General features: G+C 46.9%; 1 protein-coding gene across 2 annotated transcripts in view; it reads left to right on the top strand.

Annotated features, from left to right (window-relative positions):
* The window catches only part of MGAT4B (alpha-1,3-mannosyl-glycoprotein 4-beta-N-acetylglucosaminyltransferase B), a 94,867-nt gene extending 83,361 nt beyond the window's left edge, over positions 1-11,506 (top strand). Inside the window, exons 10-15 of one of the 2 annotated variants that reach the window (XM_024199773.2) lie at positions 2,366-2,473; positions 3,956-4,149; positions 5,789-5,852; positions 7,408-7,495; positions 8,907-9,019; positions 9,986-11,506. In XM_024199773.2, coding sequence (XP_024055541.1) covers positions 2,366-2,473; positions 3,956-4,149; positions 5,789-5,852; positions 7,408-7,495; positions 8,907-9,019; positions 9,986-10,009 — 591 coding nt within the window. In that variant the 3' untranslated portion in view covers positions 10,010-11,506. Of the gene's footprint in view, positions 1-2,365; positions 2,474-3,955; positions 4,150-5,773; positions 5,853-7,407; positions 7,496-8,906; positions 9,020-9,985 lie in introns of both variants that reach the window. The other variant, XM_024199771.2, reaches the window with a different exon arrangement.
* Positions 11,507-12,462: the final 956 nt, after the last annotated feature.

Genomic DNA, 12,462 nt, shown 5'->3' with positions numbered 1-12,462 from the left:
CGCCTGGGGAGGGTGAAGAAACCCTAAGAGGAGCAGAGGTGAGGCTGGGAGGGCTGAACCATGGCCTGAGGGCTGCAGGGGGACTGAAGTGAGGAGGGTGGGGGCTGATGGGGTTGGGGGCCTGTATTGACGGTGGGTTCTGAGCAGATGGGGTGAGTTCTGGAAGGGTGAACTGAGGGCAGTGGGGGTTGATGGGGTGGGGGGCTGAACTGATGGGGTGGTGATGGGGGTAGGGAGACTGAATTGACGGGGGATGGGTGAGGACAAACTGATGGAGGAGGGCTGGGGGACAGGATTAATTGCTGGGCAGAAGACGGGCAGATGTGGGGGGTGAGAGCTCCTGCAGCAGGGGCCAAAGTCACCTTGTCCAGTACATATGGGAGAGTGGGCAACACTACCATGCACACACCCTGGGGATGGGCAGGGGGAGTTCAAACATCAAGAGACCGAGCTAAAAAACACGTAATGATTTTGGGGCCAATCTCATGACTTCTTGGAGTCAAACATGATTTCTGGAAGTCCAACTCATGGTTTTTGCTCTCTTGAAGTTGGCAGTACCGCACAGGTAACGTGGGCCGTGCCAAGGGCTTGCTTAGCAAGAAAGGCTTGAGTACCACTGATGGGATTCTATGCAGCTTGTCCCCCTTTTTAGCTCTTAGTATAGTGCAGGGTCTGCATTCAGAGAGCCCATCATAAAAGGTACGTAGACAGATCCCATTGAGTTTGATACTTTGCGGACATCCCTATAAGTGGGGTCACAAAAATTGTTGGACCAAAAAAAGGCCTTATCTTTCCCTGTGCTTAAATCCATATTTGCATCCCGTTGCCCTCCCCACAAGGAAAACTGAATTAAATTTCTAGCTAATGGAACTCCTGTGCAATGTACTGTGGATAAATCCCCATAAGCCAGGGGCTTCTAATAGGTGTCCTGGATATGATATAACTATCGGGGTAGCCGTCATTCTATAACAGACTTAAAAGTCACTATTCTTGAACAAAAAAACTTCAGAAACAGACTTCAAAGAGAAACAGCAGAACTAAAATTCATTTGCAAATTTAACATCATTAATCTGGGCTTGAATAGGGACTGGGAGTGGCTGGCTCATTACAGAAGCAGCTTTGCCTCTCCTGGAATTGACACCTCCTCATCTATTATTGGGAGTGGACTACATCCACCCTGATTGAATTGGCCCTGTCAACACTGGTTCTCCACTTGCGAGGTAACTCCCTGCTCTTCGTGTGTCATCATATAATGCCTGCATCTGTAACTTTCACTCCATGCATCTGAAGAAGTGACGTTTTTTTACCCATGAAAGCTTATGCCCAAATAAATCTGTTAGTCTTTAAAGTGCCACCGGACTCCTTGTTGTTTTTATGATATAACTAGACTGTCTTTTCCCTCGGACTACTCTCTGCTCCTTTCCCCAATCTCTCTCTGTCTGGTTTCCTCTCTGCTCAGGGCCGGCTCTACCATTTTTGCCACCCCAAGCAAAAAAAAAAAAAAAAAAAACACCACCCCCCCCCCCCCCCCCCCCCCCCTGCCGAAAAGCAAAAAAAACAGGCTGCTTGGACTGTGCCGCCCCAAGAATGGATGGAATGCCGCCCCTTAGCATGTGCCGCCCCAGGCACGTGATTCCTCTGCTGGTGCCTAGAGCCGGCCCTGTCTCTGCTCCACGTTCACAATGTTTTTCTCACTGTTTTTTTCCTCTGTCCCTTTCTGCTCGCTCTCTCTTCTGTAGAATGTGAACCTGATAACAGTAGTTCAGATTAGAGTTGAACTTTCAACCCCACCTTGTTGGGGTGGTTTGAAATCAGGCCAAACAGCTTTGCCAGAGGAACTAGCAAACTAATAAAAACCCTACCAGAGCTTGTACCCAACTTGCCCAAAGAGAGAGGAGCATTGTTTGGGAGAAAGTGCTAAACCAGTCAATGAAGTTCCAGGGATTGAAGAAGGGAGGAGCGAAATGAGTTTCCTGGCAAACCAGAGAGGCTGATCTATTTTGTTCCTTTGGTATTAACAGCTGAGAATTTAGGGAGGAAGGGCACTGATTAGGCAGATCGCAGAATACAATTGGCAGTGTTGGGTGAGGAGGAGAGTTTGAAATGTAGGCACTTGGAATTAATAAGAGCATAGGTGCCATTGCTCTTGCTGGTGGACCAGCTCACCGAATCCTTCTGCATAATGAGCTGAAAGTCACTGACAGATTCATCTTACTTGCAAATCAAAGGCAGAGTAAAGGGTGTTTCCCATGGTTCTCTCCCCCATGATCTGACCTGACCTTTGCTTTCCCCCACTCCTGGTGATCCAGGTGCTCTGCACAACAAAGGCAGAAGCCAGAGTTCTCACTGTGCTTTCTCATTTCAGAAACATTGTGACAGGCAGAAGGCGAACCTGAGAATCCGCTTCAAGCCCTCACTCTTCCAGCATGTGGGAACCCACTCCTCCTTGGCTGGGAAGATACAGAAATTGAAAGTGGGTATCTGACACCGTGGCATCGCATTCTTCCCCCACCCACAAAGATCTCCCTGATGTCAGGCCCTTCTTGCACTCTGGATTCACATGCATACGCCAACTTGCCGCCTTTGGAAATCAGATGTGGTGCTTGGAGTTTCATATCTTAATGGCCAGGTTTCCATTTGGGGGTGGAGTAATGCAGCATCTCTGCTCCCCCTTTTGTTTTTTCAACACGGGACACCTTCAAGCTCAGCAAATTTAAATGAATATTTTAGACACCTTTATTAAACTGCCCTGTCTCTCCTTTTTCCTCCTGTCATCACTGGACGGCTGGTTGCTAGGTAATCTGTACTAAAAGCTGCTTGTTAATGCTGTGGTGGTTGGTGTCATGCAAATTCATAGATTCAATTGCATTTGAGTTTTCTAACTTTTTGAGCAGGGGAAGCAGCTGCTTCATTCAGGGCATTACAGGCGGAAGGGAGGCACCAGACAGAAGAGGAATGTTTTACTTCCTGAGATAATGAAAGTTTTTTTAAATGTGTTGGAAGGAAATCGGAATTCAGTCAGGAAACCAGGTCTTGAAACAGGGCACGTGCCATGACTAAAGAGGTTAGGACACATTCACTAGCCATGTTTCCCTAATCCCGTTTGTTTGAGTGCATCAGAGCTGCAATGCACTTGAAGAGAGGTTGAGGTTGGAGAAGGGTGGAAACACCAGTCAGAGGCTGGAGGTACTTGACCTTCAGTCTTGAGCATCACAGCACAGCTGAGCTTGTAGTGTAACAGCCCTTCTTGTCATGTCGCGGTCATTCTGGGTTGCTGTATTTTACCTGATTCTTGGTGTTTATTTTTAGGCAAATTAAGGCTCACTTCTTAACAGTGTAAATTGTATGGGGGGTGGAGGGGGACTATTTAAATTTCAACAAAATCCAACTACAAAGTAGTGCCACTAATTTTTTTCGGAAAGTATATTATGCAGTAAAAATGTGAGAAGCATGCTTTGTACTCAAGTATGGCTCTGTACCTGATACAAAATATCACTTTATATAAATATATGGTATAATCCAGTCCAAATAACCCAGTCATTCTCTGATATAACTCAATCACTGGCAAATAATTTGACCCAGGTTAACTAAGTCTTTCCTTAGCTTGTAAGATGCTTGAGGCAGGGTTCTGTGTTTGTATGGCACCTACCATTATGGGGCCTCGGTCCTGATTGGGGCTCCTATGTGCTACCACAGTGCATATGATGATTTCCCCTTTGCAGCCCTGTGCTCCTGGGAATCAGCTCCCCAAAAGAACCCGAGGGCTCTGTTTTTCCCCATGCCCTTTGCGCACCAGCTTCCATCTCACATTCTGTAAATGTTGCATTGATACTTTGGCACTGGGATGTTGGAGCCTTTAATTTCTGTCTCCCTAAAGCTGGAAACCCTGTTTATTTCTCATTCAATGAAAGCCATGTGTGAGACTTCACTCTTGCTTTGCTTTGTATGTGTTGAGGACAAAGACTTTGGAAAGCAAGCCCTGCGAAAAGAACATGTCAACCCTCCCGCAGAGGTGAGCACCAGTCTGAAAACCTATCAACACTTTACCTTGGAGAAAGCCTACCTAAGAGAGGACTTCTTCTGGGCATTCACCCCCATGGCAGGAGACTTCATCCGATTCAGATTCTTTAAACCACTCCGCATCGAAAGGTCAGTGTGTTGGGGTGCGCTCAGCGGTGGGGGAAATATACAAAACTAGGGGCTGAGATGGGCTTCCCCTTTTCTGTCCCCATATTACCCTGATTTTTATCCCAAGTGGTGCAGGCTGCTTCTCTGACTCCATTTTACTTTCCTTTGCATTTAAGTAGTTGCTGCCCCGCCCCTCCTTGCAAAGGCAAGTCTTTGTCGTTTCACTCCTTGTGTTAGATGTCTTGATTTTCCTCTCTGGAGTGTTGTCCCTTGTGCCCAGACTGGTGTCCCATCCTGTTGGCTGCAGGGCAGAAACTTGCACACCCTGATTCTAGACTTGGTTTTGCATAGCTCTGACCACTGCCAGGGAAGAGCAGCACGATAATAGAAACAGCTGTAGTCAATACCCAGTTCTGTGTTGCTGGCAGATAACGCAGCTCTGTGAATGCATCGTGTCTAAAGGGCGGAGGGTCTCCTGACTCAGTGCAGTTCCCTTGGGGCGCGTGGGGGGCCTTTATAGGAGAATAAAATTGGAACTGAAGTGGGGAGAGTAGTTTATGGGTCAGATTTCTTGCTGCCTTGATAGTCAGTAGTAGGAGCCTGACCTTTCTGGGAAACAGTCCTGCCTGGGTTTTTCGTCTCTAAGCATGCCCCAGAGTAAGGCTTTGCTCATCCCTCCCCTCAACCCCCCGACCACCGCAAGTAACCCTTTCAATCTCCCAGTACCCTGGTAGCAGGTGTTGCAGAAACCCTTTCTCTTTTTGAGGACAAGTAGTGGTATCAGTGCTGCTCCTTGGCTTTGCCTACAATAATAGCACTACTCAGCACTCACATTATACTTCCAAAATGGTATGCAAATGTCCATCCCAGAGCCTCCCCTCCCCCATGAGGCAGGTGTGCACTGCTGTCGCTCTCCCACTTTTACAGATGAGGGGAAGCTGTGCTGGATGCTAAGGGTCTAGAGGGACCTGTTTTTCCAGAGAAAGGAAAAACTCATCTTCACATGGCTCTTGGTCAGGCCCAGGATGTGGTGATGTGTGCAGATGTCACTTCACCAGGCCTGGCAGTTTTGTCTTGATCTGGGGTTGAGGCATCTCCTCTCTGAGACTCCCTTTTTTCTTTCTTTCTTTCTTTCTTTCTTTCTTTCTTTCTTTCTCTCTCTTTCTTTCTCTCTCTCTCTCTCTCTCTGTGTGTGTGTGTGTGTGTGTGTGTGTGTGTGTGTGTGTGTGTGTGTGTGTGTGTGTGTGTGTGTGTGTGTGTGTTATAATCCCAATACACCTGCAGCAATGGTGACATGAAAAGCCCCTTATCCAGAAGATCCATTTATGAAGCCTGCCCAGAACTCCTGCAGCCCTCCCTCATCCACAGCTCACTCTGTTACCTCTCAAGTTCCTCTCATTGGGATAACTGCTTATGTTTGCTCCCATACGCACTGGAACTCTTCACTTGTAAATGCAATGAAACAATAATCCATAATTAGCTGTTTTTGCATAAAGAGCCATCTCAATGAAAGCAGCTCTCCGTGAGCGTAAAGCTGCCTATTTGGTTCAGACATTCGATAAATCACTCCTGGCAGGAGACACGATGGTCCCCCCGCACCTCTAAATCCAGTCAGGTTCTTACAGCTTTGGTCTCTGTTACACAGATTCTTCTTCCGCAGTGGCAACATTGAACATCCTGAAGACAAACTCTTCAATACGACTGTGGAGGTTTTGCCCTTTGATGTAAGTTTTGGGGGATCGGGCTGGTGGTTGGGAGTAGGAAGAAGTGAAAGTTTTGCAGGGGGGAGTTTAAAATTCGAAGGGAAATGTTTAGTAAGTGCACGTGATCTGTTGGCTGTGACGTGTTTGCTGGTCCTGCTAGTATCAGACTATTCTGACTTCGTTATTAATAATCATGCCTATTACGGTGGTGCCTTTGGTGCCTATGGTTTGTGCTAGGCGCTCCACAAACACAGAGCAGCAGACAGTCTCTGCAGAGCTTACAGTCTAGACAGACGAGACAGACACCGGTGGGGGGGGGGAAGGTCTAACATGCAAGCAGAGTGATTGCGGCAAATGTCGTGTTTGTGGCATGACTTTGGCTGGGCATTTGATTTAGTTCAGAGGGGATCAGCTAAACAGACAGACAGATGAAGGGAAAGGAGATGCTGAAGGGAAGTGGGGTGAGGGGGACAGGGCAGGGGACGAGAGTAAGAGGGGCAGGTATGGAATGAAGCTGAAGGGAAGGGCAGGGAGAGGGTTGGAGTAAACCGCCAATCAGCCCAGGGTAGAGAAGGTCCCGTCAAAACTGTAGAAAGTTTTCTGAATGTCCAGTGGTCCCTGCTGTGGCTACTTCTGCAGCTGCTCCTACCACCTGGAGTCTCTGGCTGGCTCCCTTCTGCAGTTTCCCCACCACCACCACATGGGGAGGGGAGGCACTGCCTGAGTTCTAGTGCTGACAGAGGGGGGCAGGGGTCTCCCTTGCATGCTTCTGAGTTGGGGCAAGAGGTAGCCTGAGCAGGGCCCCATTTTATGCTCCCCACTCCCTCCAAATGCAGCAGTCCCTGCTTTGGTTGCGTCTGCAGCTGCTCCTACCAGCTGAAGACTCTGGCTGGTTCCTTGCTGCAGTTGTCCTCAAAGTCACATGGCGGCCTGGTGTTGGATATGTAACTTCTATATAGGTTAAAATTAGACCAGAACCTGCAATCCAAAACCAATCAAATTACAAGGTGGGTGGGAGGGCAGGTCGATTCAGATTCCCAATCTGAACCATCCCCCTATGGTTTTTGTTCCAATTCAGATCAGAAACCATTAGGGGCTTACTTTCCAGTCCAGATGCCAATGGAATCTTGCAGAACACCTGTTCTCTTGTGATTCTAATCCAGGATCTCATTAGGCCCAGAACAGATGATCTTGTCAGATTTCCACCACTTTGGGATAAAATCTTTCAAGAAGAGCATGTAAAACTACTGTGCTGTCTAATCGGAACCCAAAACCTAGTCCTGGCTCATACCCGAAGCCATGGGGTAAACCAGGTGCTGCTACTGCCTGTCTGTAGTTAAGACACAAGCCCATGGCAGTAGAGAGACCTCATGGTTTAATACCTCTCGTGTATGTTTTAATATACTAGTGCTTGAAAGGAAAGACCTTACAACAAGTTTACATGTTGCTACAGTGATTTCCTTTGAAAGTTGCAATGCTGTTTGCTTTATGGCTCTGGCTGTTAATGCTGTACCCACAGCAGCTTCCTAAATTCTCGCCACTGGCTTTCTGCAATGACTGTCTGTTTCCCGCACAGAGTCTCCAGTCAGATAAGGAAGCCCTGCAGGAGGGAAGAGGGACAGTGTTCAAGTACCACAGGACATCAGATGGCTACATACAGATAGGTAAATTACTGGTTCAAGGCAAACGCTGGTCTGCTGTTTGCTGATAATGCACCACATTTGTTGATCTTCAAATGAATAACGACCACTGAAAACCTTGCTTGGAATTGATTTGCCTGGAAATGAGATTGAAAGTCAGTCATGTAAAGCAAGGTAGGCTTTTTTTTTTTTCTCCATGAGCCAAAACTTGGATGGGTTTTAATCACAATTCTCCTTTCTGCAGGACGCGCGCGCTCTCTCTCTCATGTAACAATATAGCAGGATTAAAGCTGATTCCTAGGGCAGGGAAAGAGGAATTGAACAGACCTGAAGGGAATGAACAAAGTTGGCTTTCAGTTAAGCAAAATGCTGTCGTGGTGCATTCGTTAGTAACTTCCCGCGAGTTTCCTCTCAGCACCAACAGGAGTAGTTTTCAGATGCCTTGTGCCAGGATCCTTGCTGCTGCAATATGGCTTTGAGGGTTCCCAAGTGGGGCATTGCTGGAGAGAGCAAAGATTTCACCATGAGGGGAAAATTATAGATGTGATTTTTAAGTCAATTGCACCTTCTTTTTTCTGGTTCTGTTCTGCAGAGCAGGCAGTAGTGTGGGCTCATGCATACATTGGTGTGGACACATGGATCAAATACACCACCTAGGGAGATCGTAGCGCTGGAAAGGTCCCTACAGGAAAGATTTCTTCATCACACCTTAAAAAGCAGAAGAAAATCTCTGGAGACGGAGCTCCTTTATCACAAAGTACAGGCTCTAACTTGTGGTTCAGGGTAGCTAGTGCTGTGTGGGGAATTCCTGTGCTGCTGTTTGCATTCTCGTGGCCTTTGCCACCATATAGACATGCTCAGGAAAATAAAGGGGCTAAATATTCTCCTTCCACTGTCCTTTTCTCCACAACCCTGTTCAACTTCACAATGTTTAGGTAGATACATTAAATGTTAATTTATGAAACACTGCCACCTACTGGCCATGTAGGGCTCTGCATTTCTAGACTTCTGAATCCAGTTTCTTTGGTTGTGAGATACATCACTTTTTTTTAAAGGTATTGCTATTCTGGGAAGGGCTTATATTTGACCTCACAATGCCCTGAGTCCCTTTCATTTGAGAGAGTGCAGTGGATCAATCAGGTAGTTTGGTGCTGTGTGCAAACTAAAAACAATGAGCATATGCAGTTACCCTCTCACAGGTTCAGTGGTAAGCAACACTTAAATGTTGCAGCTGCTTAAAGAGTAAGAGTGGTTGGTTTGTACAGGACCATATCTATCAAAGGCTCCCAGCGAAGGCCTGGGTTGATGCTCTGTAACAGCTACTGGAAAACAAGACTGAAAATGAGACTGCTTGATGCTGGGGGAGCCCTCAGGGACAGTTCAGCTGCTCTTGGGAGGATATTCTACCCCAGACCTGTCTGCTTTTCTCCATCAGGCTCCTTTTCTAAGGGTATTGCAGAAGGAGAAGTGGACCCTTCATTTGGGCCTCTAGAAGCCATCCGTCTGGTCATCCAGACTGATTCTCCAGTGTGGATCATCTTGAGTGAGGTAACTTGTTTTTCTGGCTTAAAAAAAGCAGCTTAGATCTGGACAGCGCCCTCCACCAGCCTGGAACAGACAGAACCCCTCCCCACCCCCTGAATTCTTCCCACACAGGAGGAATAGATATCAGGGTAAAAGGGGTGAGGGGGATTTTGAGTTCTCCTTGAAGGGAGAGGTTAGGAGGGTGAGTGGCCTTTTCATCCTGTTGAATCCAGAGTCCCTGGTCTTAGAAGCACAATCCTGCTCCCATGAAAGCTAATGGAAAAGCTCACCTGGATGTCCATGGGAGCAGGATAGGCCCCTAAGTGGCAATGCATTTTGTACAGAACTTTGAATATAGAGATGAACCTGTGGAGTTCGAGTGAGTTGCACAGAGGGACTGTTACTCTAGTTGGGGCAAGTGCTTTCCTGGTAATGTGACTGTCGTTAAACCCAGTCCTTTGGAGAAAGGAATAGGTGCTTGCCCCTTACTACTGGCCAGACAGCTGAGAAGGGAGAAAATGGGCTTGTACAAGGAATGTTTAAACATCCCGAGTATTTTTTAAACGTTTAATTAAATTCTTGATAGTGTCCCTTCAAACCCACCACAGTTCTAATAGCCTGAGGGTCAGGGGATTTGGGTTTTTCTGCCCTCTAACATCATTTGTGTCCTGCAAATGGGGCTGTCACCTTGCTTGCTGGTCCCCACACCAGCATCGCTAAGTAAGGGGTGTGGGGACCAACCCTTTGAAGACTAGTCGCAGGCTGCAATCACGTGATCTTCTGGTATCCCCTCAAGATGGTGTCTTGTCAGCAACAAATTAGCAAAAAAAAAACCACCCTCATTCTAATACCCTTCATAGGTGTCTTCACCCTTGTGACCTCTCTCCCTGCTAGCGGGGGGACTGCCTGGAAGTTTTGTACCTGAGAAAGTGCCCTACCCTGAGGCCTTTTGCTTCTTTTCTCTTATTCTTCTCCATTCTATCTTTTCAGATTTTTCTGAAAAAAGCAGAATGAAATTCCCAGGACGAAGGGTGGATGCACAAAGGAGTTGCTCAGTCCCTTTTCCCAATCTTCTGCTCCCTTTGATTCCCTTCCCCCAGTCTGCAAACGGTGTGAAAGAGTTGCATGCACAGCACCACCACCTGCTCCAAGCCAGGAAGAAAAAAACATCCGTGGTCAAAGTACACACATCCTGGCAAGCTCTGCAACAGACTACGTGGAGGGGAAACCTTTCCCTAGGTGGTGCTGGCTGGAATTAAACAAGATAGCACCAGTGCCCGCACTGGCACGTGTTGGCTGCAGCTGACTTTGCGGGGGGTGGTCATACTGTCCGCTCTTGCTGTATAGAGACCAAGGGAAAATAATCCTAGTTTAAAGGTTTGGTTTGTTCCCCTGGGTGAGGACCACACTCCTCCTCTCAGGGATATGGCTCCCTGAATGTAGCAGTTGGATCAGACTACAGCACGGTTTGGCATGCTTACAGAACAAAGGATCTAATGAGCAGGAAGGCCAAAAGACTCTTCAGCCCAGGAAAGGGCAGACCCTGGCTATATTGGAGGGGGGGGGCATGGTAGCCCCATTGCCGGAGCAGTGGAGGGGAGAGTTTTGGCTATGAGCGCAGGGTGACTGAATTCCCCTTACCAACTGCAGAGCAGGGTTGAGGTGTATTGGGGGAAACAATTACAGCCTGAATCACTTCATTTCCCCTTGCCCCAGCAAAAGGCAGTTCCTCCAGGACTACAGCTGAGGATTAAGTGAGCAGGAGGATGGAGCTCTCCTCTTGGTCCAGGAAGGGGCCTGGTTTTGCCAGAGGGGATTACGTATATCGGTATGGCAGGGAAATACTAAACCACACTGTGCCTGCCAGGGTTGAACACGGCCCCTGAATAAAACTTATGTTGAAGGCCCCAGTGTCTTCACGCCTTGAGATTTTGAGTGCAAAATCCATCTTTTTAATAAATATTTCAGTTACTGGTTGATGTGAATTTTGAAAATAAGTAGCCCAGTTCTAAAATGGTAGGGAGTCATGTAATTTCTCAGAAGTTTTTTCTGAAATCCCAATGTCTCTTCAGCTATACACTGGAATGCATTATACTACTTTAATGTGCTGTATTTTTTATTATTGGATACATTTGATTTTTCAAGTACATCTCTATATAAATATATATTAAAAATAATGTGCACTGTAATAAAGTTTAATTAAATTTAAAATCCTTGCCCTTGTCGTCACTCGGGTTTTAACTTTCTAGCAAGAGGCTCTTCATATTTAACTTGCAGATTGTAAAATTGCTTTCCCTTTCCATGGCTAAGCAATGTAACTGTTGAATAGGGTTATAAATTAGCCAAGGCAGTGCTGCTCGTGCCAGTTCCAGGGGCCCTGCTTCTACAGGCAGGGTGCTGTAGTTGCATAACTGAACAGACTGTACTGCAGCTCTGCATATACTAGTAAAAGGAACCATTGCTAAACTCTCACTCATTGTAATATATTACTTATAAAATGTGCTTCCCACCCCCCCACCCCCTTACTAGTCTACTATTGACAAGGGCCACCTGATGCTGACAACATCCTCAGTGGCTCTGTATCCAAGTAGAGGGGCTTAATTCCTCCCTCCTCAATTCCTTTATTAAAACCAATGCAAGTTTCTATTGGGTTAGGAGAGAGCCTTTCTTTGAATGGTCTTTGCTTTTAAAGTGTGGTTATAAAAGAAGAAAATTGCTAAAGTATTGTATGTTCCTCCCCTTCAAACCAGTATATCTAAAGCTGTAAGTTTGGGAAAGTATCTCTTCACCTTTTCTGGCTATTTTCTGTCTCCACTCACCAACTGTGTATGCAGTGCACCCCTGGACTGTCCTATGACATTAGATGCATTGACTCTTATAGCAGAAAACCTGTGTACGTTTCCCATTGCACAGGTAAGTACAGCAACAAGTTACTACAACAGAGTAAAAATGTTCAATTTTTGAGGCAGCTTGTAGTTCAGCAAAGGTCAGCAACATTAGGTGGATGACAAATTTGACAAGGCCTGGCCTGCAGGTGTAAGTTCTGAGCAGTATTGACTGATACTTGCTTAATCCAACTCACTAGCATAATTAAAGTCTATCTTCAGAGGCCCAAAAGGAGAGTAGAACTGTCGCAGGCTCTTTCCTGAGCTAGGGTGAGTACTGCTAATTTAGCAGCTTTCTCACTCCTTAGGTTGTGCAGAAGGATTCCACAATTCTGTCAAAGTTTAGGTTCTTGTGAACATCAGATCTACCTCAGTCCAGGGCTGTCCAATATTAGCAAGATAGACTCTCTAGGCCAGTGCTCACCAACCCGGCGATTGCGATTGGTCAGTCCTGGAGCCTCTCTCAGTCAGTTGTGATCTTCGCAAGCTGCCAAGCGTGGCCCCGGGGGAGGGGGAGCAGCAGGGCTGGTGCAAGGAAGTTTCGCGCCCTAGGCGAAACTTCCACCTTGCGCCCCCCCCCCA

The sequence above is a fragment of the Terrapene carolina genome, unplaced genomic scaffold (genome assembly GCF_002925995.2).
Source record: "Terrapene carolina triunguis isolate 2854851 unplaced genomic scaffold, T_m_triunguis-2.0 Scaffold629, whole genome shotgun sequence".
Taxonomy (NCBI): domain Eukaryota; kingdom Metazoa; phylum Chordata; order Testudines; family Emydidae; genus Terrapene; species Terrapene triunguis.
This window is presented reverse-complemented; position numbering and strand designations above follow the sequence as displayed.